Source organism: Prionailurus viverrinus, chromosome C1, assembly GCF_022837055.1.
Source record: "Prionailurus viverrinus isolate Anna chromosome C1, UM_Priviv_1.0, whole genome shotgun sequence".
In the NCBI taxonomy this organism is placed as follows: domain Eukaryota; kingdom Metazoa; phylum Chordata; class Mammalia; order Carnivora; family Felidae; genus Prionailurus; species Prionailurus viverrinus.
In genome coordinates this window covers 186,896,202-186,919,693 of record NC_062568.1, presented here as the reverse complement: position 1 = coordinate 186,919,693, position 23,492 = coordinate 186,896,202, and the positions used below count along the sequence as shown (strand labels likewise).

General features: G+C 39.8%; 1 protein-coding gene across 2 annotated transcripts in view; it reads left to right on the top strand.

Moving 5' to 3' along the window:
• The first annotated feature begins 4,531 nt into the window (after positions 1-4,531).
• Positions 4,532-23,492, top strand: part of AGO3 (argonaute RISC catalytic component 3) — a 123,118-nt gene continuing 104,157 nt past the window's right edge. For both annotated transcript variants that reach the window (XM_047871403.1, XM_047871402.1), the window contains exon 1: positions 4,532-4,854. In XM_047871403.1, coding sequence (XP_047727359.1) covers positions 4,836-4,854 — 19 coding nt within the window. In that variant the 5' untranslated portion in view covers positions 4,532-4,835. The remainder of the gene's footprint in view (positions 4,855-23,492) is intronic.

The window sequence follows — 23,492 nt, the reverse complement described above, 5'->3', positions numbered from 1 at the left end:
GCACAAGGCCCAGTGAGAAATTTTCAGTGGCAGCTAGTGTGTACATAAATGGGCCTAACATTCCTCTGGAGGCCAAGTGTTGTAACTTCAAATTGCAGAGCTAACCTGTGTCTACCACCTGTCAGATTCCCTTGAGAGCAAGCTGACCGTACCCAGCTCCTTTTCAGCAACGAGGGTTAGTGAGGTTGATCAAACTTGAGGAAATTGGAACATGGAGCATTGTCCCAGTTAAAACTTAAAGTAAATCTATGCCCCTCAATGAAGCAGAAATAAAGTATTTAGCAGAGTAAGTGGGAGGATGATCATTCTGACACATTTTTGTGACAAATTTCAGTTTTAGAAATGGATGTTCAAAGATTTCAGAATTTGCCTCTTGGTTGCTTACTCAAGAGAAAAAGACAGTGGGAACCTAAGGCCTAATTTGTTTGGTCCTGGAGCTCAAGCTTTTTTTTTTTTTTTTTTTTTTTTTTTGAGTTAAAGCTTGTCCTAACATCCCTGGACATCCCTCTTTAGTATTGGTTGAGCAGCCTTTCCTTTGCCCTGTCAATTGGCAACATACACTGTAGCACATTCTTATCTAGGAAGTGCCTTGTAACAAAATGAGGCTATTTGTTGGGTATCTCTTGGCTTAGCAACACCCAAAATCTCCTGGCAATTAGGGTTTGGTGGCTAAATGAAAGAGTTATGTAGTGCAAAGAGAGGACTGGTTTCAAGTTCTGAGCCTGGGCCATCCCCAGACTGCTGCCTGTACTACTTGAATGGAAAGTAGCATTAAATTGTAGCAGATAGCTCACCTATTTGTTTCTAGCTTTCAAGCCAGTTTATTCCTCTGGCTATAGGCTGAGGAAATGTGGCAAGCTTAGAAGCCGCAGAGCATGACAGAAGCATTCCTTTAAACTATCAAGGAGGAACTGGGAAAGTGGACTTGCTGGGAATGAGGTACATTTAAAAGTTCTCCACTTAGCACCACAACTGCCTTCCCTAGGATACCATTTCAAGGTTTTTTTAGACCATTGTGGTTTACCCTGTAGGAACAGACTGTCCCTTTGTCCTAGACTGCAGAAGCTTCAGCACTATCCTCTTGGCAATGTCTTTTTGGGACAAAGAAGCCAATTGGGACCTTTCTAGGGAGCCCTCTGTCCCTCTTCCCCACCTTCTGAAGGGGAGGAACTTTCCTCTTAGAAGAGACTGGGAGTTCCCGGCCATGTTTTTGGAAAAGGCCTATGGCTTGTTAATGGATGCGACCCGAAAAGGAGGAGGTGCTTGGGTACTTTGAAGTATTTGACTAGGTGTTTTGTACAGTATGTTGTTATGTATCTTCACGGCATTCATGTGAAGTAGTTTATCACATAACATTATCACATTCAATTGCACATAACAAACCCCCAACTATATTGGCTTAAATAAGAAACTTACTACAAAGAAGTCTTGATTTAATATGGCTCCAAGATTGGCTAATTCAGTCGCTCAGTGATAATGCCAACAAACCAGATTCTTACAATCACTTTCCTCTGCTATTCTGTGTTGGTTTATCTGCATACTAGTTCACCTCAGTGTCCCAAAGTGGCTACTGTAATTCCAGGAAGGAAGTGCAAATAAGGTAATCCTTGGAAGCCCCAGCAGATCTGGCCTGTCTCATTCACTAGAAATGGGTCATCTTCCCACTCCTGCCACTGGCAAAGCAAATGAGATCATCTATCATGAGTGGCTTAGATTAGGAGTTATCCTCTGAGTCATGTGGATTAGAAAGACAAGTTTTGACTGCTACGCAAGAAAGAAGGGGATAAGGACTCCTGGGTAGGCATTCAGCAGTGTCTGCTCTGCCTAGGTGCTCTGGCTTTTAGAGATGAGGAATGTGAGGTTCAGAGAGAGTGACTTTCTTGGAATCATATATAGTAGCAGTGGGCCTCAGTCTCAGCTCTGTCCCAAAGGCCAATATGTTTTATACTGTGTTCTCCTGCAGTACAAAATAGCTTTCTCTCTGCTGTATAAAAACTGATGGTCTCAAAGAAAGAGAAACAAAAACTGATGGTCCAGGAGAATATTTCTGAACTTGAGTCAAGTTGAGGATCATCCAGTGATGTTTATCTAGTACAGGAAGCCTAGGAATGCAACTTTCAGAGGGCATGGATTTCCGTGTTCCTTAAATACCTGTAGTATTTTATAGTTCTCCCTTCTGAAAGCAAGCAGTGCCACAAGGGATAAGGACAGAATTTTAGCCTGAGCCCCATTCTTGAAGCCCATTCATTCATCCATCCGTCCCACAAATATTTATGGAATGTAGCTATGTGCCAGGCATTGGGGCACATAGGCTAAGCACTAGGCACTGGGGCTATGACAGTTAAATACACAAAGACCCTGCTCTATGGCCTTAAGGGCCAACTCATTTGGGAATGAGGTTATCCAAAAATAGGGTATGCATGTGGTCAGGGGAGAGCCTCTTACAGCTTGCTTTTGGCGGAATTATTGGACCTCTTGCCTTCCTACTTGATATTACAATTCATGAACCTTTTACATGGGCTCACTCTAAAGAGGTGGTGAAGTCCCTGAATAGCAGAAGCAGATGGGAAGGCTTTATTGACATTAAATTGGACTGAATTAGGAGGTCCAAATCCTGCCTCATCAATGTCAACAAAGAAGACAGTGCCTGCCCCTCAAGTGCTCATCACCATAACCATGTCTGTTCTGGGAGATGACAGTGAAGCCTGCAGTCACTTAGTCACTTAGTCTGGAATCAGTTCCAGAATGGGAAGTTGAGGGTGTGATAGAACCTTGCAACAAGAGTTGGTATTTACCCTGTTGGGGTGCTGCTACTGACTTGGATTCTGTGTAGTCAGGTATTGAAAATTTAGGATACAGTGTTTCATTTGGTGACATTTAATATTTTGAAATGGAAATTTTCTGTAAAAGGGTTAATGGTTTGAAGAAGAAAGGCAGAATTGAAGTCAGAGGTGGGTTTGAATCCCATCCATTTATGAAATGTTTATTGTAATAGGTGCATGTAATAAGTGCTTTAAAATGTTAACTATAGTAAACTTTTTTTATTCACTAGCATGTAGTTAGGGAGGATTTTCTCTGCTTTACATACATTCCCTAACTTCATTAACCATTATATAAGGTATATTTCTCTCCATTTCTCAGATAAGAAAACAAGCCCAGAGGCTTAGTGATTGATTCAAAGTCCCACAGTGACTTAAGTGATGGGGGGGGGGGGGGGGGGGGAGGGGTGGCACTGAAGATAGGATATTTTTTCTCCTTTTCCTCTTTGTTTCAAGCTTTAAAAAGCAAAAGTACTTTGATTTTTAAAAGTCTAAATGATGTTCCCACTGATGTTTGGGATATAGGCAAAAATCAGGAATCATTCTTCAGCCTTAAATAGTTATCACCTCTCATTAAGGCAACATATGAAGGACCTACTATTTCCTAGCGAGTGTGCTGGCCATCGTAATCTTACAGAGTTCACAAACTAGTGCGGGAGGGGGCACACAAACTAGCAAGCAAAACAAATTACAGATTGGGAGGATTATTAAGGAAATGCTGTGATAGAAAAACGGGCCCCCATCATGGATCGGTGATCCGGAAAAGACCTCTCTGAAATAAGTCTTAGGTTGAGGTATAAAAAGAAGCATCGCGGGGCTGGAGAGGGAAGAAAAGGTGAGTGTGAAGAAAAAGGAGAGGCTCTGTTCCTGGCCAAGGGAAGAGGGGCGCCAGGTCGGAAAGGGAAGCGCTTTGCCTGTTGTGGGAATTAGCAGATCAGTATAGCTGTAGCATAGTGATGAGGAGAAGTCTTGCTTGAGGAGAAAGGAAGGGCCCATTTACGCGGTGCGTTTTGGCACCGGGAAAGCGTGATCTCGGCGTGATGAGACGCTATTAAAGCGTTTCAAACAAGGAAATTATCCGATACGTTGTGTAATGTCCTCTCAATCCTCTTTTCCCAAGCTAAATTGCACCCCCTCCCCAACCCCCCCCAAAATGGTCGTCAAAGCAACCCACGGACTTGGAGTGATCAATTACGGTGGTCACTTGACCGCCTGCTGAGGAGGAGGCGCGTGGTGCCGCCCAGGCTGGGCGGGGCGGGAGGGGCTCCTCAAGGAGGGTGGCTCTGCCCTAGACGTGCTCTGCCCTAGTCATCTCAGCTGCAGGTCCGGGCTTTGCTCCTCAGACCGGCCACGCTCCAGGTAGGCTCCTCCCCAGGTAAGCTACCCCCTCAGCGTTGTCGCCTTCAGCCGGCACGGCCCAGCACTAGGGTGGTGCTAGGAGTCCAGCCCCTCCGAGTTGTCTCCGGCCGGTACGGTACTGCTGAAGACCGTGGGAGGGCCCGCCCGCCCGTCCGTCGCGCGTGCCCCACGCCCCGCCCAGACTCTGCGCCGGCTCCCTGACACCTCCCCCGCTTCCTCCGCGCCGGCCGCGCCCGCACCGACGTCGCGCCCGCACGGCTTGGGGCGGAGAGGCGAGGCTTGGACGTCGGGCGAGTCCGGGCAGCGGAACTGACGCCAGCGGGCTTCCGGGGGCGGCCCCCGGGGAGGTCGGCGGCGGCGCCGCAGTCGTGGAGGGGCAGTGGGAGCGTAAGCGGCCGCGGGCGACGCAAGTTCCGCACGGGGTTCTCCTCTCCTCGATTCACGCCTCTCCTTCCTCTCGCCTAGTCGCACGCTGCCTCCCCACGGCGGCTCTTCCTGACGAAAGCTTTCGGAGTGCGGTAGCTGAGGAGAAGCCATCACCACCTCGCCTCGGGGCCGAACGAGGGTGCCTGTCGCGCCTCGTCGCCCCCTGCGCTGCCTCCTTGCCCCCAGTGGTGGGCGCCCTTCTCGCTCGAAGCACTCCCCCCAGCTCCATGAATGGAAATCGGCTCCGCAGGTGAGCGAGTCCGAGCTGCTGGCCTGGTGGGTAGGGGTGTCCCCAGAGCATCGTCGCTCCCTCCGCCCCTGCCCAGGTGCGAGAAGTGTGCGCTGGCCCGGCGGCTCTCCCCCGCCCCCCGCGCGGCCCCTCCCCCGCAGCCCCGCAGCCCCGCCGCAGTTCCCCGGGGCCACTGAGTAGGCGAAACTGCGGGGAGGGGGCACTGCTTAAAGGATTGAAGTTTGGGTATCTCCAGGCGGTATTACTCTTTCTTTCTTTCTTTTTTTTTTTTTTTTTTTCTGGAGTCTAGAAGGGTTTGTCGTCTTTTTTTTTGTTATTCCAATTGAAGGTGTAACGGCGTGCGCGTCCTTTAACCGGGTTGTGTGTCCCATGGAGGCGCTGGGCGGTCAGCTCTCTTACCTCTTAAGGTAGTTGTGAAGCTCCATGGAGATAACGGAGGAGTGTTAAGTTTGAAATAGGTATTACTACAGCGTCAAATGCAAGATGGCATTTCATCCATCCCCGATTTCTCTTCTGATATTTGCGGCCGCATGGTATGTAGTTACTGAGGATTTCGGAAATGTCATATCGGCCCAGATTACAGCTTACGTGAGGAGGTGGATCTTAAAATTGCTGACAATATATTTTTCTCATTCCTCATTCCCTAGGAAAACGGATATTATATTCTTGGCAATTTAGAATTAAAAAAAAAAAATTCTTTTCTCTCCTTGGGAAAACTGCAGTCTTTAAGGAAAATTGCAACATGGGCAGTACTTACCTTGAAAAAAGAAAAAGCTTTCTTTATGGTTCTAAAGTAATTAATTGAGAGGCATAAAGTAGGTGTTACATAACCGTTTGCTTTCCAAAGGGTAATACTTAATATGTTAAATTTGAAAGTGTGCTTTATTCAGACAGTAACAAATTTGTAAGTTAATTTTCAAAATATTGGTGGGAGGGGGCGTCATGTTACTCATGGGACCGCAGGTCCCTGAAGTTCACATCTCATTTTGCCAGTTTGGGAAGTGCTTGAACCTAAGAAAAACTTAAATATAAGGAAACCAGTGACATAATGATAACAAAGGGTTTGTTATGATTAGGTTAAGAAGTAGAATTGTCAGTAGATGCAAACAGCACTTAGGATTTGTAGAGGTGGGATGAGGAGAGGGGCTTATTACAAGTTGCACTGTATGAAATTTTCTGTAATCGGTTTCTCCCATTTCTCTTTCGCGTGCTTTTTCTGTAGTCTTCATATTTTCTTAAAAAGGGAAGCTTTGTAGATTGTGAAGAGTTTTAGGCTTTTATTTGTTAATCATTGGTTTGTGTATTTCTGAAACTGTGTCCTGCCTTTTTAATTTTTTAATTTTTTAATTTTCTACTGTACTGTTTAGTGAATATGATGATCTCGGGCTATAGATAACTTTTACATAACTGTCCTTTCGTCACGCCTGGAAAACAAAACGTGAAAGTTAAACACTTTATTGATTGTCCTAATATTTTAAAAGATAGTTCAGTTTTTATTTTTTTTTTAAATTTCTTTTGTCCTTTGGGTTTTTCATACAAAATTATGGCTCAGGGTGTGGACAATATCTTAGAAAATATTTCTGAAGTCCAACCACCTAGCCGACTGGTCCAACTAGCCAGGTAGGATTCAGTAAATGCTCCTATGAATTCTTGAGCTATAGATAAGTTTTACATCTTTTTGCATGTGTCGTTGCTGAAATTTATACCCGTTAAATTGTCTTCACATCTGGGGAGGGAGAGTTAGATAATGTCTATCTCATCTTAGATATCTTGAAACTCAAAAGGTTGTTCTTCAGGGATGTTTATACATGATTAACTGTAATAATGAAGTTAAAATATAGTCTGTCTCAAGGTTGTCATCATCAAAAACAAAATTTTCATTCTTCCTGAGACTTACATGTAATTGTTATGCTGCATGTGAAGTTGAAAGCACAGTTGGGCAAAATGTGCAACGAAGTTTTAAATCCAGAATTGGGCAGGTATAGAGAGGGGTGCCTGGCTGGTTCAGTGGAGTGTGCGATTCTTGATCTCAGAGTTGTGAGGGACAGCCCCACCATGGGTGTGGAGATTACTTTAAAATCTTTAAAAGAATTAGACAAGTATGTATTTTGGTTTAAAATTTTTTAATACAGGTGAGCCTCGGTGGCTCAGTCAGTAGAGCTTGTGACTCTTGATCTCTGGGTCGAGAGTTTGAGACCCACCTTGGGTGTAGAGATTACTTAATTTTTTTTGGACATAAATACTCTCTGATAGTCTGTTGAGTCAATATTGGATCTTTGTACCAATTTTTTTCAAAGTTTTGTGTGTGTGTGTGTGTGTGTGTGTGTGTGTGTGTGTGGAGATTCTTAGGAATTATGACAGGATATTTTATTTTTTTATTTTTTAAACATTTATTTTTTTAAACATTTATTTATTTTTGAGACAGAGAGAGACAGAGCATGAACAGGGGAGGGGCAGAGAGAGAGGGAGACACAGAATCCGAAGCAGGCTCCAGGCTCTGAGCCATCAGCCTAGAGCCCAACGCGGGGCTCGAACTCACGGACCGCGAGATCGTGACCTGAGCTGAAGTCGGACGCTCAACCGACTGAGCCACCCAGGCGCCCCTATGACAGGATATTTTAAATGCTAGTTGTTAGGTAGATACATAGAAAACTTAAAATTTACATTGGAAGACTTAGGATACAAATACTATATAATTGTTTCTCACTAAAAGTTAATATTTGTTCTTCCTTTTTGCATGTAATACTTAAAGCGACTTTTAAGGGTGTCCTGTACAATGTACCGATTTAGTACTATGTGAACTTTGATTTAACCCGAAAAGGTGGCACAGGTGGGTTTTTAGCTATAACGGTAGTTTTGCATTTTTTCCTAGAGGTACTTCCGACGGAACCCTGTTTTTTATGGTTTAGTTACATTTGGACTAAAAGCATACGTTTTGTTTTTATTTACAAGGGTTTTTTTTTAAAAAGTAATCTCTGTACCCAACGCGGGGCTTGAATTTACAACCCCGAGATCCAGAGTCGTGTGCTCTACTGAGTCAGCCAAGCACCCCTAAAAGCATATGTTTTAATTCCAAATCAAGTGTGAATAGAAGCAGAAATGTACATTGAGATATGAGTTCTCATGAGTAGCAATTTTTAGGACATTAATACTCTAGTCTGTATTTTTAGGTAAAGTCAGACTACTGTTTAGGGTAGAAGGAAATGTACTTAGTTGCAATGGAAGAAAAACACTGTTACTTTAAATTAATGATAGGCAAAGTGATTTGACATGTTCGGTAGTTGTTTTATACAAGGGGTGACTAGACCATCTTAATGATACTCTTAAATTCATGTTTGGATCTGCATAGTAGTCTTAAGCCTCTACATTTCTTTAATAATAAAAATGTAGAAAAATCATTCAAGAACAAGTTCCAAAGGAACAGCAGTTGCATGTATGGAAACTAGATTTGAATGAAATGAATTAAAGTTGTAGATTCAAATTAACTAAAATATATAATGCCATTAGGGGGGCGCCTGGGTGGCGCAGTCGGTTAAGCGTCCGACTTCAGCCAGGTCACGATCTCGCGGTCCATGAGTTCGAGCCCCGCATTGGGCTCTGGGCTGATGGCTCAGAGCCTGGAGCCTGTTTCCGATTCTGGGTCTCCTTCTCTCTCTGCCCCTCCCCCTTTCATGCTCTGTCTCTCTCTGTCTCAAAAATAAATAAACTTTAAAAAAAAAAAAATTTATAATGCCATTAGGTTCTCAGTTTAGTAACTAAAATAATCTTTTTAAAATCACTTTGGGATGTAAGTTTTCTCACTTGTAGATTTTTGTCTTGAAGAAAAAAAAATGTCAAAATGCTGCTCTGTCTGGAGAACATGAATTTTGGAGGTAGAAAAGGTTTTTCTACTTGGTTGCTACTTAAATTTTAGCTTGTGCTGTTCTTGAGTGGCCATGATAATTTTTTCCCTAGTATTTGCTGCTCTTGACTGGCAGTGGGACTTACAAAAATATGCGTGATTATTTTGATTTGTTTTAGAACTTAATTTCTCTGATAGTGATAGAACACCCTGAGGGAATATAGAAAAGGAGGCAAGAAACAATTTTGTTCTTCTCAACAAAGATTTAAAGGAGAAAAAGAACATATAGGTAACTCTCAAATGTAATTTGATTAACATAATAAAGACCTTTAAAAATTATCCGTGATTCCATCACCCTGATCACTTTTTAAATTTCTAAGCCAGATTTCAAACTAGTAAATCTATTTTTAAAAAAATAAGGAATTAAGTAATTGAGGAAAGTGGCTAGAATGAATGAAATGATTTCAAGATGCTACTCCCTTTTGCTCTTTTGGAGACTATTATGTACTAAATTGTCAACTTAGATTTAATTCATATTAATTTATATTTTCCAGTGGGAACATTGTATTTGTTTGGTTCTATAAGCCTGGCCTGAGAGCATGCAAAGAGGCCTGGGGCCCTGTAAAGGGATATTTCCTGGAAGAGTTCTCTGTTGTATATGGAAAAACCCTAGTTTAGAATAGAATTCTTGCTAAACTGACATAAACTATTGTATTCTAGTTGAATACTATGTTGCTTTCTATCACAAGCATCTTTTTCACATTGATTTTTATAGTCTTTAAATACTTGAGGGTCTATCTGAAAGATGAAGTAAGTAAATATTTTGTTAATCTAACAAAACATTTATGATACTTAAAACTAGAATCTAAAGTAATTTATAGGGGATTTTTGTTTTTGTTTTTGTTTTTAATAGATGAGGGAATAAGGCGAGTGATAGTTCTTTTTTTGGTAAAGTAAAACTAAAAATATAACTTAAGAATAGTATCCTTTCCAAACCTATTTAGTGTTCATTTGTTGGAATAAACAGTATTCACCAGACATTCCTACTTCTAATTCAGTTGTCTAGGATACCCAATAGACCCCCATTCTTGGCTCATTAACAAAACAGATGTGAGAAAGAATATTGTGTGGTTTTTCAACCATAATGGTTATGCTGTTAGGATACATGAACAGCCTTTCTGTATTTGGAGTTTCTGTAGTTTTCTGCCATTATCTGTGTTAATATTAACAACTTTCTTTGACTAATCATTGCTTTTAAAAAAAAAAGACTATTGAGATTTAGCAAAACCATGTTAAACAGTGTTTTTTCTTAATGTGGGCTTGTTGTGATTTGGTTAAAATAAAAAATTATTTTATGAAATACATTATTATGAAATAATAGTGAAATAACTTACAAGAATTCTTTGTTTTGTATCATCCAGTTTTTTCTACATTATAAAACTACATTATTTCTAAATTGTCAAGTTTTTGAGAAATGAGAAGGTATCTACAGAATATAAACATGAGATATTTTTGTATTTTTCATTTGTGGAAGGAATTTTGCAAGAAAATATTCTCAATTGTAGATTTACATAATACTATTTTTGAATCATTACCAATACTTGATATTTTAACTGAAGTTCATTACTGTGTCTCAGAATTAAAAAAAAAAAAAGAAGGTTAAAAAATAGATTGCAAAATGGGTTAATACCTTAGCAGTGAAGTCTTTTTTTTTTTTTTTACTTTTTGTTTTTTTTTAAAAAAATTTTTTTTTTCAACGTTTATTTATTTTTGGGACAGAGAGAGACAGAGCATGAACGGGGGAGGGTCAGAGAGAGAGGGAGACACAGAATCGGAAACAGGCTCCAGGCTCCGAGCCATCAGCCCAGAGCCCGACGCGGGGCTCGAACTCACGGACCGCGAGATCGTGACCTGGCTGAAGTCAGACGCTTAACCGACTGCGCCACCCAGGCACCCCTTTTTTTTACTTTTTGAACAAGAAAGTTCTGCCTTCTAAATTAGGACTTGATCTATCTGTATATTTAACATAAACATGGCATTACTCTAAAATTACTCAAAACTTTTTTATGTAATTTTTTTTTTTTTTTTTTTGAGAAAGAGACAGAGTGCTGGCCCGGTAGGGGCAGAGTGAGAGGGAGACACAGAACCAACCAGGCTCCAGGCTCTGAGCTGTCAGCACAGGGCCTGATGTGAGGCTCAAACTCACGAACCATGAGATCATGACCTGAGCCACCCAGGTGCCCCAAAAATTTTCTAAAATTTTTGCTTGGGTACTCAAAAAGTTTTTCAAAAGCTACCCAGCCTTTAATTCTGAAATAAATCTCGATACATTTTCATAGGGCAGGACCTACTTGGGCCATGTCCTCCCTTGTTTTCAGGGGGCACAATGCCTTTTTAAAAATAGTTCCCCAGTACTGCCATCTGAGAAATTTTACCCTCAGCAGGCTGAATCTTCTATAAGTGATTATTAAGCTATAGTGAATATAATAAATGTAATGTGGTAATAAGTGCATTGTTTGTATAAGTTCATCGAATGAATAGGTAGAATTAGTATGTGGGAGGTTACTAAAATCTCTTGCTAATGTTTACTGCTTAGCCTTGTGGGTATATGTAGTAAACAGTCATTTTATTATGTCAAATTTTGAGGCCAACACAATATGTTTATTTTTCCAAAACAAAAATCGAATGTTTTCCTGACTATAAAATAAAATATTATTTTATTTATTTTTTTAAATGTTTATTTTTGAAAGCACACACACAAGTGGGGAGAACATAGAGAAAGGGGGACAGAGGATCCAAAGTGGGATCCATCCTGACAACAGAGAGCCTGATGTGGGGCTTGAACTCCAGAACTGTGAGATCATGACCTGAGCCAAAGTCGGACGCTTAACTGACTGAGCCACCCAGGCACCCCATATATTTTCAAATCTAGTAGGCAATATATGTATTTGTTAAATAAATGTGGTTCACTGGAAGTATAATTTGTTGTGTTGACAGAATTGTTTCTTCATTAATTTACATTAAAATATTTTTTGGATACTTAAACTTGATTTTATAATAACAGTAGTTTGTTACATTGCTTATTCATGAAACAATTTTGGTCTTTTGCCAGTTTGTATAAATAACACCCAGCAAAATAATGGAAAACAATTTGGGTGTGTGATATAGTGCACAAAGCATGGGTTTTGGAGACAAATCCTGGCTCTGAAATTAACTGACTTGATAATGATGTGTCATTGTAGATTCAGTGATTGTAACAGATGTACCACTCTGGTGTGGGGTGTTAATAGTGATTGAGGCAGGCTAAGTCTATTTAAAAGAATTAACTGACTTTGGGCAGTGCATTTAATCTTCCTTAACCTTAATTTCCTTGTCTGTACAATGGGTGGTAAAAAAGTATGCAAGGGAAATGGTACTTCTCTTCCTACTTTTTAAGACCTTTTATTATAGAGAATTAAGGGTGTATACAAATAGGCAGAATTACATAATAAGCTACTATGTACCCATCATTTAAACCCAATAATCCTCATCCACATCCAGGTGTGTCCCTTCCTATTTCCCATGACCTTGTACTTTTTTGAAGCATATTCTAGTCATAATGCTATTTCATTCATAAATGTCTGCTAAGTGCTTATAAAAAATACAGAGTCTTTAAACCATAGTACCATTCTCATTGCAAAATAATAATATTCCTTTATATCAAATATCTGGTCAGTGTTCAATTTCTACTTGTCTCGTATATTATACTTTTTTTTTTTTTTTAATTTTTTTTTTTTTTCAACGTTTATTTATTTTTGGGACAGAGAGAGACAGAGCATGAACAGGGGAGGGGCAGAGAGAGAGGGAGACACAGAATCGGAAACAGGCTCCAGGCTCCGAGCCGTCGGCCCAGAGCCCGACACGGGGCTCGAACTCACGGACCGCAAGATCGTGACCTGGCTGAAGTCGGATGCTTAACCGACTGCGCCACCCAGGCGCCCCTCGTATATTATACTTTTGTTTCTAGTTTGCTTTGGTTTATTTTTTCATTTTTTAATTCAGATCCAGTAAGTTTCACACATTGTGATTGATATGTCTTTTAAAAATGCCAGTATAATTAATGTACAGTGTTATATGAATTTCATGTGTACAACATAGTAATTCAATTCTGTGTGTTAGTACTCATAAGTATGCTCTTAATTCCTGTCACCTATTTCACCCATTCCCCCCCTTTGGTAACCACCAGTTTGTTCTCTTTATATTTAAGAGTCTGTTGTGGGGGCACGTGGGTGGTTTAGTCGATTGAGCCTCCGACTTGGTGTCCAACTTTGGCTCAGGTCATGATCTAATCATTGGTTCATGAGTTCACAGTCCATATCAGGCTCTGCACTGATGGTGCAGAGTCTGCTTGGGATTCTCTCCCTCTCTCTCTCTGCTCCTTCCCCATTTGTGCTGTTTCTCTCTCTTTCTCTCTCTCAAAGTAAATAAACTTTTGAAAAATTAAAAAGGAGCATTTGGGTGCCTTAGTCAGTTAAGCATCCAACTTCAGCTCACATTGTGATCCCATGGTCTAAGTTCAAGCCCCATGTTGGGCTCTATGCCAACAGCTCAGAGCCTGGAGCCTGCTTTGGATTCTGTGTCTTCCTCTTTCTCTGCCCCACTCCCCTTGCGCTCTGTCTCTCTCTCCCTCTCTCTCTGTCAAAAAATAGACATTAAAGAACCAAAAATAGACATTAAAAAAAAAGAAAAAAAAAAAAGCATTGGGACACCAGGGTGGCTCGGTCAGGTAAGCATCCGACTCTTGATTTCAGCTCAGGTAATGATCTCATGGTTGTGAGATTGAGCCTGACGTCAGGCTCTGTGCTGAGTGTGGAGCCTGCTTGGGATTCTCTCTCTCACCATCTCTCTCTGCCCTTCACACGCACATGCTATCACTCTCTCAAAATAAACATTAAGGGTTGGCTTTAGCTCAAGCGGTTACTTCACCTGTGGTTATCAAAATAAACTTTAAAAGAAATTAAAAAAACTAAAAAACATATTTTTAAGGTTTGGTTTTTTGTCTCTTTTTTGTTTTGTTTCTTCAATTCCACATATGTGTGAAATCATAAGGTATTTGTCTTTCTCTTTCACTTAGATGAACCTTCTAGATTCATCTATGTTGTTGCAAGTGACAAGATTTCATTCTTTTATGTGGCTGAGTAATATTCCATTGTATATATACTACCTTTTTTATCCATTCATGATTGGTATGTCTTTTAAGTGTCTTTTAATCTGTAAGTGTTCTATAATTCTTCCCTATTCAGTTTATGGATTGTTTGTCCTTTTAGAGTTTCTCACAGTCTGGATTTTGTTGGTTCCATCTTCATGGTGTAATTTAACATGTTTCTTTGTTATTTTTAATTTTTTTTCATGTTTGTTTATTTTAGGAGAGAGAGTTTGAGCATGCCAGTGGGGTAGGGGCAGAGAGAGAGGGGGGGAGAGAGAATCACAAACAGGCTATCCTGTCAGCATGGAGCCCAACAGAGGGCCTGATCTCATGAGCCTAAAGATCATGACCTGAACGAAAATCAAGAGTTGGTCACTTAACCATCCGAGTCACCCAGGCTCCCCTAACATGTTCCTTTGAATTTACTGTAAACTACTAGGACCTAAAGTCTTGATTATATTCGGGCCATTCCTTTTGAAGTTACTCCAGTCAAGGTTTTGTCCCTACCACTCTGTTGAAATTGCTCTTATCAAGGTCAAGAGAGTTTGCTAAACCTAATAATCAATTCCCAAATCTTCGTTTTATTTGGCTTTATTTGATTATAAGTTGCTTCCTTTTTGAAATCCTCTTTTTCCCACTTTCTCCAAGTCCTCCTCAACCTTACTGGATATCACTTTTCTGTCTCCTTTGCTGTGCCCTCTTCATTTCCCTAATCTCTAAACATTGGGAGTATCCCAGGGTTTAGAGTTCTTCTGTATCCCACCACAGAGTGGGTAATCACTAATCCAGTGGTTTCAAATACTGCTAATATGCTAAGGACTCTCACGTTTATGTCTCTAGCTGGACCTCTTCCTTGAACTTTATACCCATCTAACTGCCTATTAGACACCTAGTTGTGTAGACCTCTCAAATTTAGCATGTCCTAAAAATCCTTTTGATTTCCTCTCCAAACTTGCTCCCATCACTCTTTCCTAATTCAGTAAATGACATTTGCATTCATTCAGTTGCTTAGACCAAAAAACAAAACAAAACCCTTGAGAGCTCTTTTCTCTCATACCACACACCTACTCCATTAGCAGTTCCCATCAGGTCTACCTTGTAAGTATTTTCCACATCAGCATCTTTCCCCCAACTGCTACTTCCCCAGCCCTAGCCAACATTATCCTTTGTCAACTAGCCTACTAACTGGTCTCGCTGCTTGTACCTTTACAGGCAGTTTTTAATAAAGCAGCCTGAGCGATCATTCAAAAAAAAAAAAATTAAGTCAGATCATAATGCTTCTTGAACCAGAACCCCTTGTTGGTTTCTCATGTCTCACGATACAATCCAAAGACCTCATGATGGTTTACAAATCCTGTATGATCTGATCTCCCATTATCTCTCTGACCTCCTCTCTTACTCTCCTCTTGCTCACTGTGCTCCAGGCATAGTGGTTTCTTTGCTGTTCTTCACCAAGCAAGCTTCTGCATTTTCCTTTATATTTAATTTTTCCTCAACCTGAAATGTTCTTCCAGATGTCCATGGACATGAGAAAACATGACTTGTTTTCTCACTTCCTCTGTTTTCTGATTACTTGTCACCCTTTCAAAGAGCCCTTTGACAAACCTGTCTAAAATGGTTAACTACCTATTTGCTTTCAACCCCTCCTTCTATCCCCTTAACATATTTTATTTTTCTTTGTAGCACTTACTACTACCTGATTTGCAAAAAAGAAATGCAGTGTAATCTGCTCCCCCCAACCCTCCCATAAAAGCTTCATGAAGACCAGGTCTTTATTAATATTATGAAAATTATTGTTCACCTGAGCCTGAACAATGCTTGATAGTTGGAGGCAATAAATATTTGTTGAGCAAATTAATGAGTTGATGAATGATAGACTTTCACCAGATGTTAGTTTGTAGTGTAGTGTAATGATTAAAAATGCAGTCTCTAAATCAGACTATTTACAAATCCTGACTTTGTCACTTTATAAGTGTGAATATGTTTTTCAATCTCCCTGTGCTTCAGTTTCTTCATAATATAGTACTTGCCTCAAAATTATATTATGAGAAATCACAATGCATTTCAAATATTAATAACACAGATTAGCTATTGTTGTTGTTAATATTAACTTTAAATATTAAGGTGGAATATCCCCCCCACAATATATTAGGAACTAGTTAACGCAGATAACTGACTTATTATTTAATCTGTGTATCTATAAAAACTTGAATATGGGGTGCCTGGGTGGCTCAGTCAGTTAAGTGTCTGGTTTCAGCTCAGGTCATGATCTTGGGTTCAAGCCCTGTGTCGGGCTCTGTGCTGACAGCTCAGAGCCTGGAGCCTGCTTCATATTGTGTGTCTTCCTCTCTGCCCCATCCCCCGCTCACACTCCGTCTTTCTGTTCCTCAAAAACATTAAAAAATAATTTGAACATAACGTTCAATAAATACTTAAAGTAGATATGACTTTTTATGTTTTTGATTATAAAGTTTTATTTATTTAAGTAATCTCTACACCCAGCATGGGGCTCAAACTCACAACCCTGACATCAAGAATCATGTGCTCCTTTGACTGAGCCAGCCAGGCACTGCTTTGTTTTTTATTTTTAAAAAAATGTTTAACGTTTATTTATTTTATTTATTTATTTATTTTTTAAAATTTTTTTTTCAACGTTTTTATTTATTTTTGGGACACAGAGAGACAGAGCATGAACGGGGGAGGGGCAGAGAGAGAGGGAGACACAGAATCGGAAACAGGCTCCAGGCTCTGAGCCATCAGCCCAGAGCCTGACGCGGGGCTCGAACTCACGGACCGCGAGATCGTGACCTGGCTGAAGTCGGACGCTTAACTGACTGCGCCACCCAGGCGCCCCTAATGTTTATTTATTTTAGAGAGAAAGAGGCAGCATGCACAGGGAGGGGCAGAGAGAGCGAGGAAGACACAGAATCCAAAGCAGTCTCCAGGCTCCAAGCTGTCTGCACAGAGCCTGATATAGGGCTTGAACTCACAAACTGTGAGATGTCTCAAGCCGAATTGGATGCTTAACTGACTGAGCCACACAGGCACTTCTGTTTATGATTTTTTTAAAGATTATCTGGGTCGGGGGTACCCGCCTGGCTCAGTCAGTAGAGCATGTGTTTTTATTTCAGGGTCGTGAGTTGAAGCCCCATGTTGGGCATAGAGCCTACTTTAAAAAAAATTAAAAAGGAATTATCTGGGCCACCTGTGTGGCTCAGTGGGTTAAGCATCCAACTTCTGCTCAGGTCATGATCTCACGGTTGGTGGGGTCAAGCCCTGTGTCGGGCTCTGTGCTGACAGCAGTTTGGAGCCTGCTTCAGATTCTGTGTCTCCCTCTCTCTTTGCCCCTCCCCCACTTGTTCTCTCTCTCTCTCTCTCTCTCTCTCTCTCTCTCTGTGTCTCTCACAAAAATAAATAAACATTTAAAAAAACTTAAAAAGAAAAGGAATTATCTATAGGAGCAGTGAGATTAATGAGAATTGGGGATATAGAACAGCAAAATACTATTTTTAAGCCAATCTTGATAGTAACCGCATGTAAATAAAATAGCAGAAAAACAATTTTTAACACATAAAAGGTATTTTGAAAATGTAATGCCTAATTCTAGAGAGGGTAAGAGAGAGAGAGCTGGGGATAATGATGTGTTCCCACGACAGTTTGGCAGTAAATATCAAGAGTCAGAAAAACAGGTCTCTTCCTACCCTTTGATTTTGTAAGTCTACTTCTGAAATTGATATGAAGGGGCAAAATTTCTATATACCTGTTTCCCTCTGTACTCCCCCCCCCCCCAATAGTAGGTGCTTAATACAGGATGGTGCACTTAGTATATTGTGTGACATGTGGTACATGCCTCTTAATATTTGTTGAAAAGCTATAGTTTTTTTTTTTTTAATTTTTTTTTTCTCAACGTTTTTATTGATTTTTGGGACAGAGAGAGACAGAGCATGAATGGGGGAAGGGCAGATAGAGAGGGAGACACAGAATCAGAAACAGGCTCCAGGCTCTAAGCCATCAGCCCAGAGTCCGACGCAGGGCTCGAACTCACAGACCGCGAGATCGTGACCTGGCTGAAGTCGGACGCTTAACCGACTGCGCCACCCAGGCACCCCAAAGCTATAGTTTTTTTTATGACTTAGTGCCAAGCACATCTAGAATGTATAGTTTTATCTCATTTTTTAAAGCATTTATTTTTGAGAGAGAGAGAGAACGAGCGGGGGAGGAGTGGAGAGAGGGGGACAGAGAATCCCAAGTAGGCTCCGTTCTGACAGCAGAGAGCCCTATGCAGGGCTCAAATTCACGTACCACGAGATCATGCTAAATAAGGATTTACCAGAAAGAAATTAAGGAAGCAATATCATCTACAATTAAATCAAAAAGAATAGAATACTTAGGACTAAATTTAACCAAGGAGATGAAAGACCCGTATACTGAAAATTGTAAAACATTGATAAAAGAAATCGAAGAAAACACAAATAAATGGAAAATGCTCTTGGATTGGAAAAATTAACATTGTAAAAATGCCCATACTACCTAAAGCAGTCTACAGGTTCAGTGCAATGCCTATCAAAATTCCAATGGCATTTTCCACAGAAGTAGAGCAAACAATCCTAAAATTTGTATCAAACCACAAACCACAAAAGACCACAAATAACCAAAGCAGTCTTGAGAACGAACAAAACTGGATGCATCATGTTCCCTGATTTCACATTATATTACAAAGCTGTAGTAATCAAAACAGTATGATATTGGCACAAAAAGAGATACATAAGTCAATGGAATGGAATAGAGAATTCTGGAATAAACCCACACATGTATGGTCAATTAATATTCGACAAAGGAACCAAGAACATGCAGTGGGGAAAGGACAGTCTGTCTCTTCAATAAATGGTATTAAGAAAACTGGACAGCCACATACAAAAGGATGAATTTGTATCCCTATCTTTTTTTTTTTTTTTTAATGTTTGTTTATTTTTGAGAGAGAGAGTGGACAGAGCATGAGCAGGGGTGGGCCAGAGAGAGAGGGAGACACAGAATACGAAACAGACTCCAGGTTCTGAGCTGTCAGCACAGAGCCCAATGTGGGGTTCAAATCACGAACCTTGAGAACATGACCTGAGCCAAAGTCAGATGCTTAACCAACTGAGCCACCCAGGCACCCTGAAATTGTATCCCTATCTTATGGCATACACAAAAATTAATTCAAAATGGATTAAAGACTTGAACGTAAGACCTGAAACCATAAAACTCCTAGAAGAATACGTAGGTAGTAAACTTGACATCAGTCTTGGAGGTGATTTTTTAAATTTTCATTTGCATGGAATATATTTTTTCAACCTTTCACTTAAAATCTTTGTGTGTCCTCACATCTGAAGTGAGTCTCTGGTAGGCAGCATGTAGATGGGTCTTTTTTTTTTTTTATCCATTCAGCCTCCACTCGTTGTCTTAGTCCATTTACAGTCAAAGTAATTATTGATAGGTATGTACTTAATTGCTCTTTTGCTAATTGTTTTCAGGCTGTTTTGTAGTTCTTCCCTTCCTTTCTTCTCTGCTCTTGTCTTTTGTGCTTTGATGATTTTCTTTAATGGGTGCTTAGATTCCTTTCTTTTTATCTTCTGTGTATCTACTGTAGGGTTTTGCTTTGTGGTTACCACAAGGCTTCATGACTTTTTCTTTTTTTTTTTAAGCACCAGCAGTGCATTCCCTTTGTAGGTACTTAGCAGGCTTTAAAAAACTTGTGTAGAGCCCCTGACTTAGTTGGTTGGGTTTGCGACTCTCCATCGTGGGGTGTGGGTTCAAGCCCCACTTTGGGTGTAGAGATTACTTTAAAAAAATCTTGGGGGTACCTGGGTGGCTCAGTGGGTTAATTGTCGACTCCAGTCAGGTCATGATCTTGCCTTTTGTGAGTTCAAGCCCCACGTCCGGCTTTATGCTGACAGCTCAGAACCCGGAGACTGCTTCAGATTCTGTGTCTCCCTCTCTCTCTGCCCCACCCCTGCAAACACTGTCTCTCTGTCTCTCTCAAAAAGAAACAAACATTAAAAAAATTTTTTTTTTTTAAATCTTGTATGTGTGATGTCTGGTATTCTACCAATTGCATTGTAGTGTAATTTGAAACTTCTTTACACATTGTCTTGCTTTAAAAAAAAAGGCTGTTTTGGGGCATCTGGGTGGCTGGGTTGTGCATCATGATCTCGTGGTTTGTGAGTTCAGCCCCGTATTGGGCTCTGTGCTGACAGCTCAGAGCCTGGAGCCTGCTTCGGATTCTGTTGTCTCCCTCTCTCTCTGCCCCTCCCCCACTTGTGCTCTCTCTCTGTCTCTCAAAAATGAATAAATGTAAAAAAAAAATGTTTTTTAAAAAAAGGCTGTATTGAGTTTGGGGGACTTAGTGTAAACGTTTGCTGTATAAAAATAATTTGAAAAAATTATATCAGAAGATGTTTAAGCATATTCTAAGAAGTTTAGGGCTCCTGGGTGGCTCAGTCAGTTAAGCTTCCAACTTTTGATTTTGTCTCTGGTTATGATCTCCTAGTTAGTATGATCCAGTTCCACGTCAGGCTCTGTGCTGACAGCATGGAGCCTCCTTGGAATTCTCACTGTCCCGCTCTCTGTCCCTCCCCCACTTGCATGCACGTGCTCACTCTCAAAATAAATGTTTAAAAATAAATAAAAATAAAAACGAAGAGGTATTTCATAGGAAAAAAATTCAGTTCTGTGGTGTATGCCTGTAATTACCGGGCCAAAATGGAAGAGAAATGGAAACCTAGAAAAGTAATGACCTTAAAAGCCACTTTTTCCCTGAGGGCATTTGCTGGTTTTGGAAACATTAAGTTTTGATGCCTTGAAGGTGTGGAGTGAACAGAAATTAAAGTCCAGAGTCTGCATATGAGAGTATACAGGAGACTTCTGTGCCATAAGCTGAGACCCTCGAATGCTATGCTCAGGGTGAGAATAATCTTGAAGTGGACAACCCTTACTGGAAGCCTAAATTGTAATCTTGAATTTATTTTAAGTTGTACTGGACAGGTAGTATTCCCAAGTACCTGACAGAAACAAATGCAGACCTTTTCTTGAGGAATATATTTTTATCCTAGTTCTCAAATTATTTGTGCAAACTACTTTTCGAGTACAAGGCCCATCTAGACATACATGCTAACAAGATACCATGAGCAAGAAAGACAATAATGAAAACAAAATCATAGACTTCAGATATTGAAGCTATTGGTTGCAAATTATAAAGCAAATATTTATAAACAACTGTATTTACAGGGCTGTTACTACAGCCTGTTACTACAACTGGGTTGGCTGTAGAATCCATGCGTGCAGGCTACTGAAGGCAAATTTTAGAGGTGTTTGAAAAAGACAAAAATAAAAAATGAATAAAGAAATAACAGAAGAAACCCTTCTGCAATACTGATCTCAACTGAAAACTGAACATATATTATGTTCCAAGCAAACCTAACAGAAAGAGAACCGCATGAGGACATATTTATGGATTTTCAAGTCTCAGATATAAAGAATGCATACAGAAAAATCCATAATAGCAAATTTTAGATGAAAATTTAGATGGAAATTTGAAGATCAAATTGTTAAATATATAGGTTCAATTTAGGTTGTTTGTATATGAAGGTAACAGACATTCTTTAAATGTGCAAGGGCTTGGGAAATCTGCCCTCCCCATGCCTTTTTGTGTAACGTTACTTAATGACAACATTAGAATAACAAGACAAATTTGAAACCTCAAGAAGGGAGACTACTGGGGTTGTAAAGGATGGGTAGTAATCAAAGAAACCATATAAATTTATATATTTATATTTATTATTTGTAAAATTAATTTTTATTTTAGAGAAAGAGCATGCAAGTGGGGGAGAGGGGCAGAGAAAGAATCTTAAGCAGGCTCCATGCTCCGTGCAGAGTCTGACATTGCTCGGTGTCATGACCTGAGCTGAAATCAAGAGTCAGACACTCAACTGACTTAGCCACCTAGGCCCTCCCATCCATCCATCTTTCTTCCTTCCATTCTTTCTTTGTTTCTTTTGTCTCTTTTCTTTCTTTCTTTTGTTTCTTTTGGCGCTTTTCTTTTCTTTTTAATATCTTATTTTTAAGTAATCTCCACACCCAATGTAGGGTTCAAATCACAACCCTGAGATCAAAAGTTGCGTGCTCTACTGACTGAGCCAGCCAGGTGCCCTGCTATTGTATGTTTTCTAATTTAATCCTGACAAGATTCAAAAGAAAGAGGCAGATCAGGTATTATTCTCATTTTATAGATCAGAAAATAGAAGTTTCAGGGCTACTAATATTTGACAAAGATCAAGTGGTTAGATAAATGGCAGAACCACAACTAAGACCTGGTCTAGAATTACTCAGTGTTAGCTATGATGTTATCAATATTATCTAGGATAACAGGAACAGTAATATCCTCATAAGAGGTTTTACCAAAAAAAAAAAAAAAAACAAAAAAAAAAAAACCTGATATAGGCAGCACTTCAATGTACTTTCATCCAATGAAAAAAAGTTAATTAACCCAACTTTTAATTCCTGATATAAACTTGATTTTTGTGTGAAGCATTATTCTCTTGCATGTATATTCATGAATGATACTGTTCTGTGATTTTATTTATTTTTCATAATGTTCTTACAAGGTTTTACTATCAGGGTTTTTCTGGGATCATAAGTTGAATTGGGAAATATTTACTTTTTTCCTGATCTTTGAAAGAGTTTGTATAAGGTCCGTATTATTTTTTCCTTTAATTTTTGCTGTAATTCTCTAGTGGAACCATCTGGATTTGGAATCTCTTAGTGTATGTGTGGAAATATATATATTTTTTAAAGATTTTATTTTTAAGTAATCTCTACATCCATTGTGGGGCTCAAACTCACGCCCCTGAGATCAAATGTTGCATGCTGTACCAACTGAGCCAACCAGGTGCCCTCTGGAATTATTTTTAATTGTGGATTTCATTTTTTCAAATAATTACAGGACTTTTCAGATATTTTAAATGTAAGTTCATTCAGGTAACAGTTATTAATTAACTGAATTTATTGTTTGAATTTCATTTAACAAAGTTACAACATTTTGAGCTTTAAAATCTTAATGCTAGATATCACTTTAGGCGTTTTTTAAACTTTGATAAAGTATACGTAACATTAAATTTACCATCTTAGCAACTTTTTAGCATACAGGTCAGTACTATTTAAGTATATTCACATTGTGTGCAACAAATCTCCAGAACTCTTTTCATCTTGCAGAATTGCAGCTATACTCACCAAGCAACAATTCCCTACCCTCCCTTTACCCCAGCCCCTGGCAACCACCCTTGTATTTTTTGTCTCTGAATTTGGCCACAGTAGATATTAAATAAGTGGCATCATACAGTGTCCTTTTGTGATTGGTTTATTTCATGTAGCATAACATCCACAAGGTTCATCTATGTTGTAGTGTGTCAGAATTTCCTTTTTATAAGGTTAATGTTCCATTATATGTATATACCACATTTTGTTTATCCATTCACCCATCAGTAGACCCTTAGGTTGCTTCTTCCTTTTTGATGTTGTGAATAATGGTGCTATGAACAAAGGTGTACAGTTATTGGGGTGCCTGGGTGGCTCATT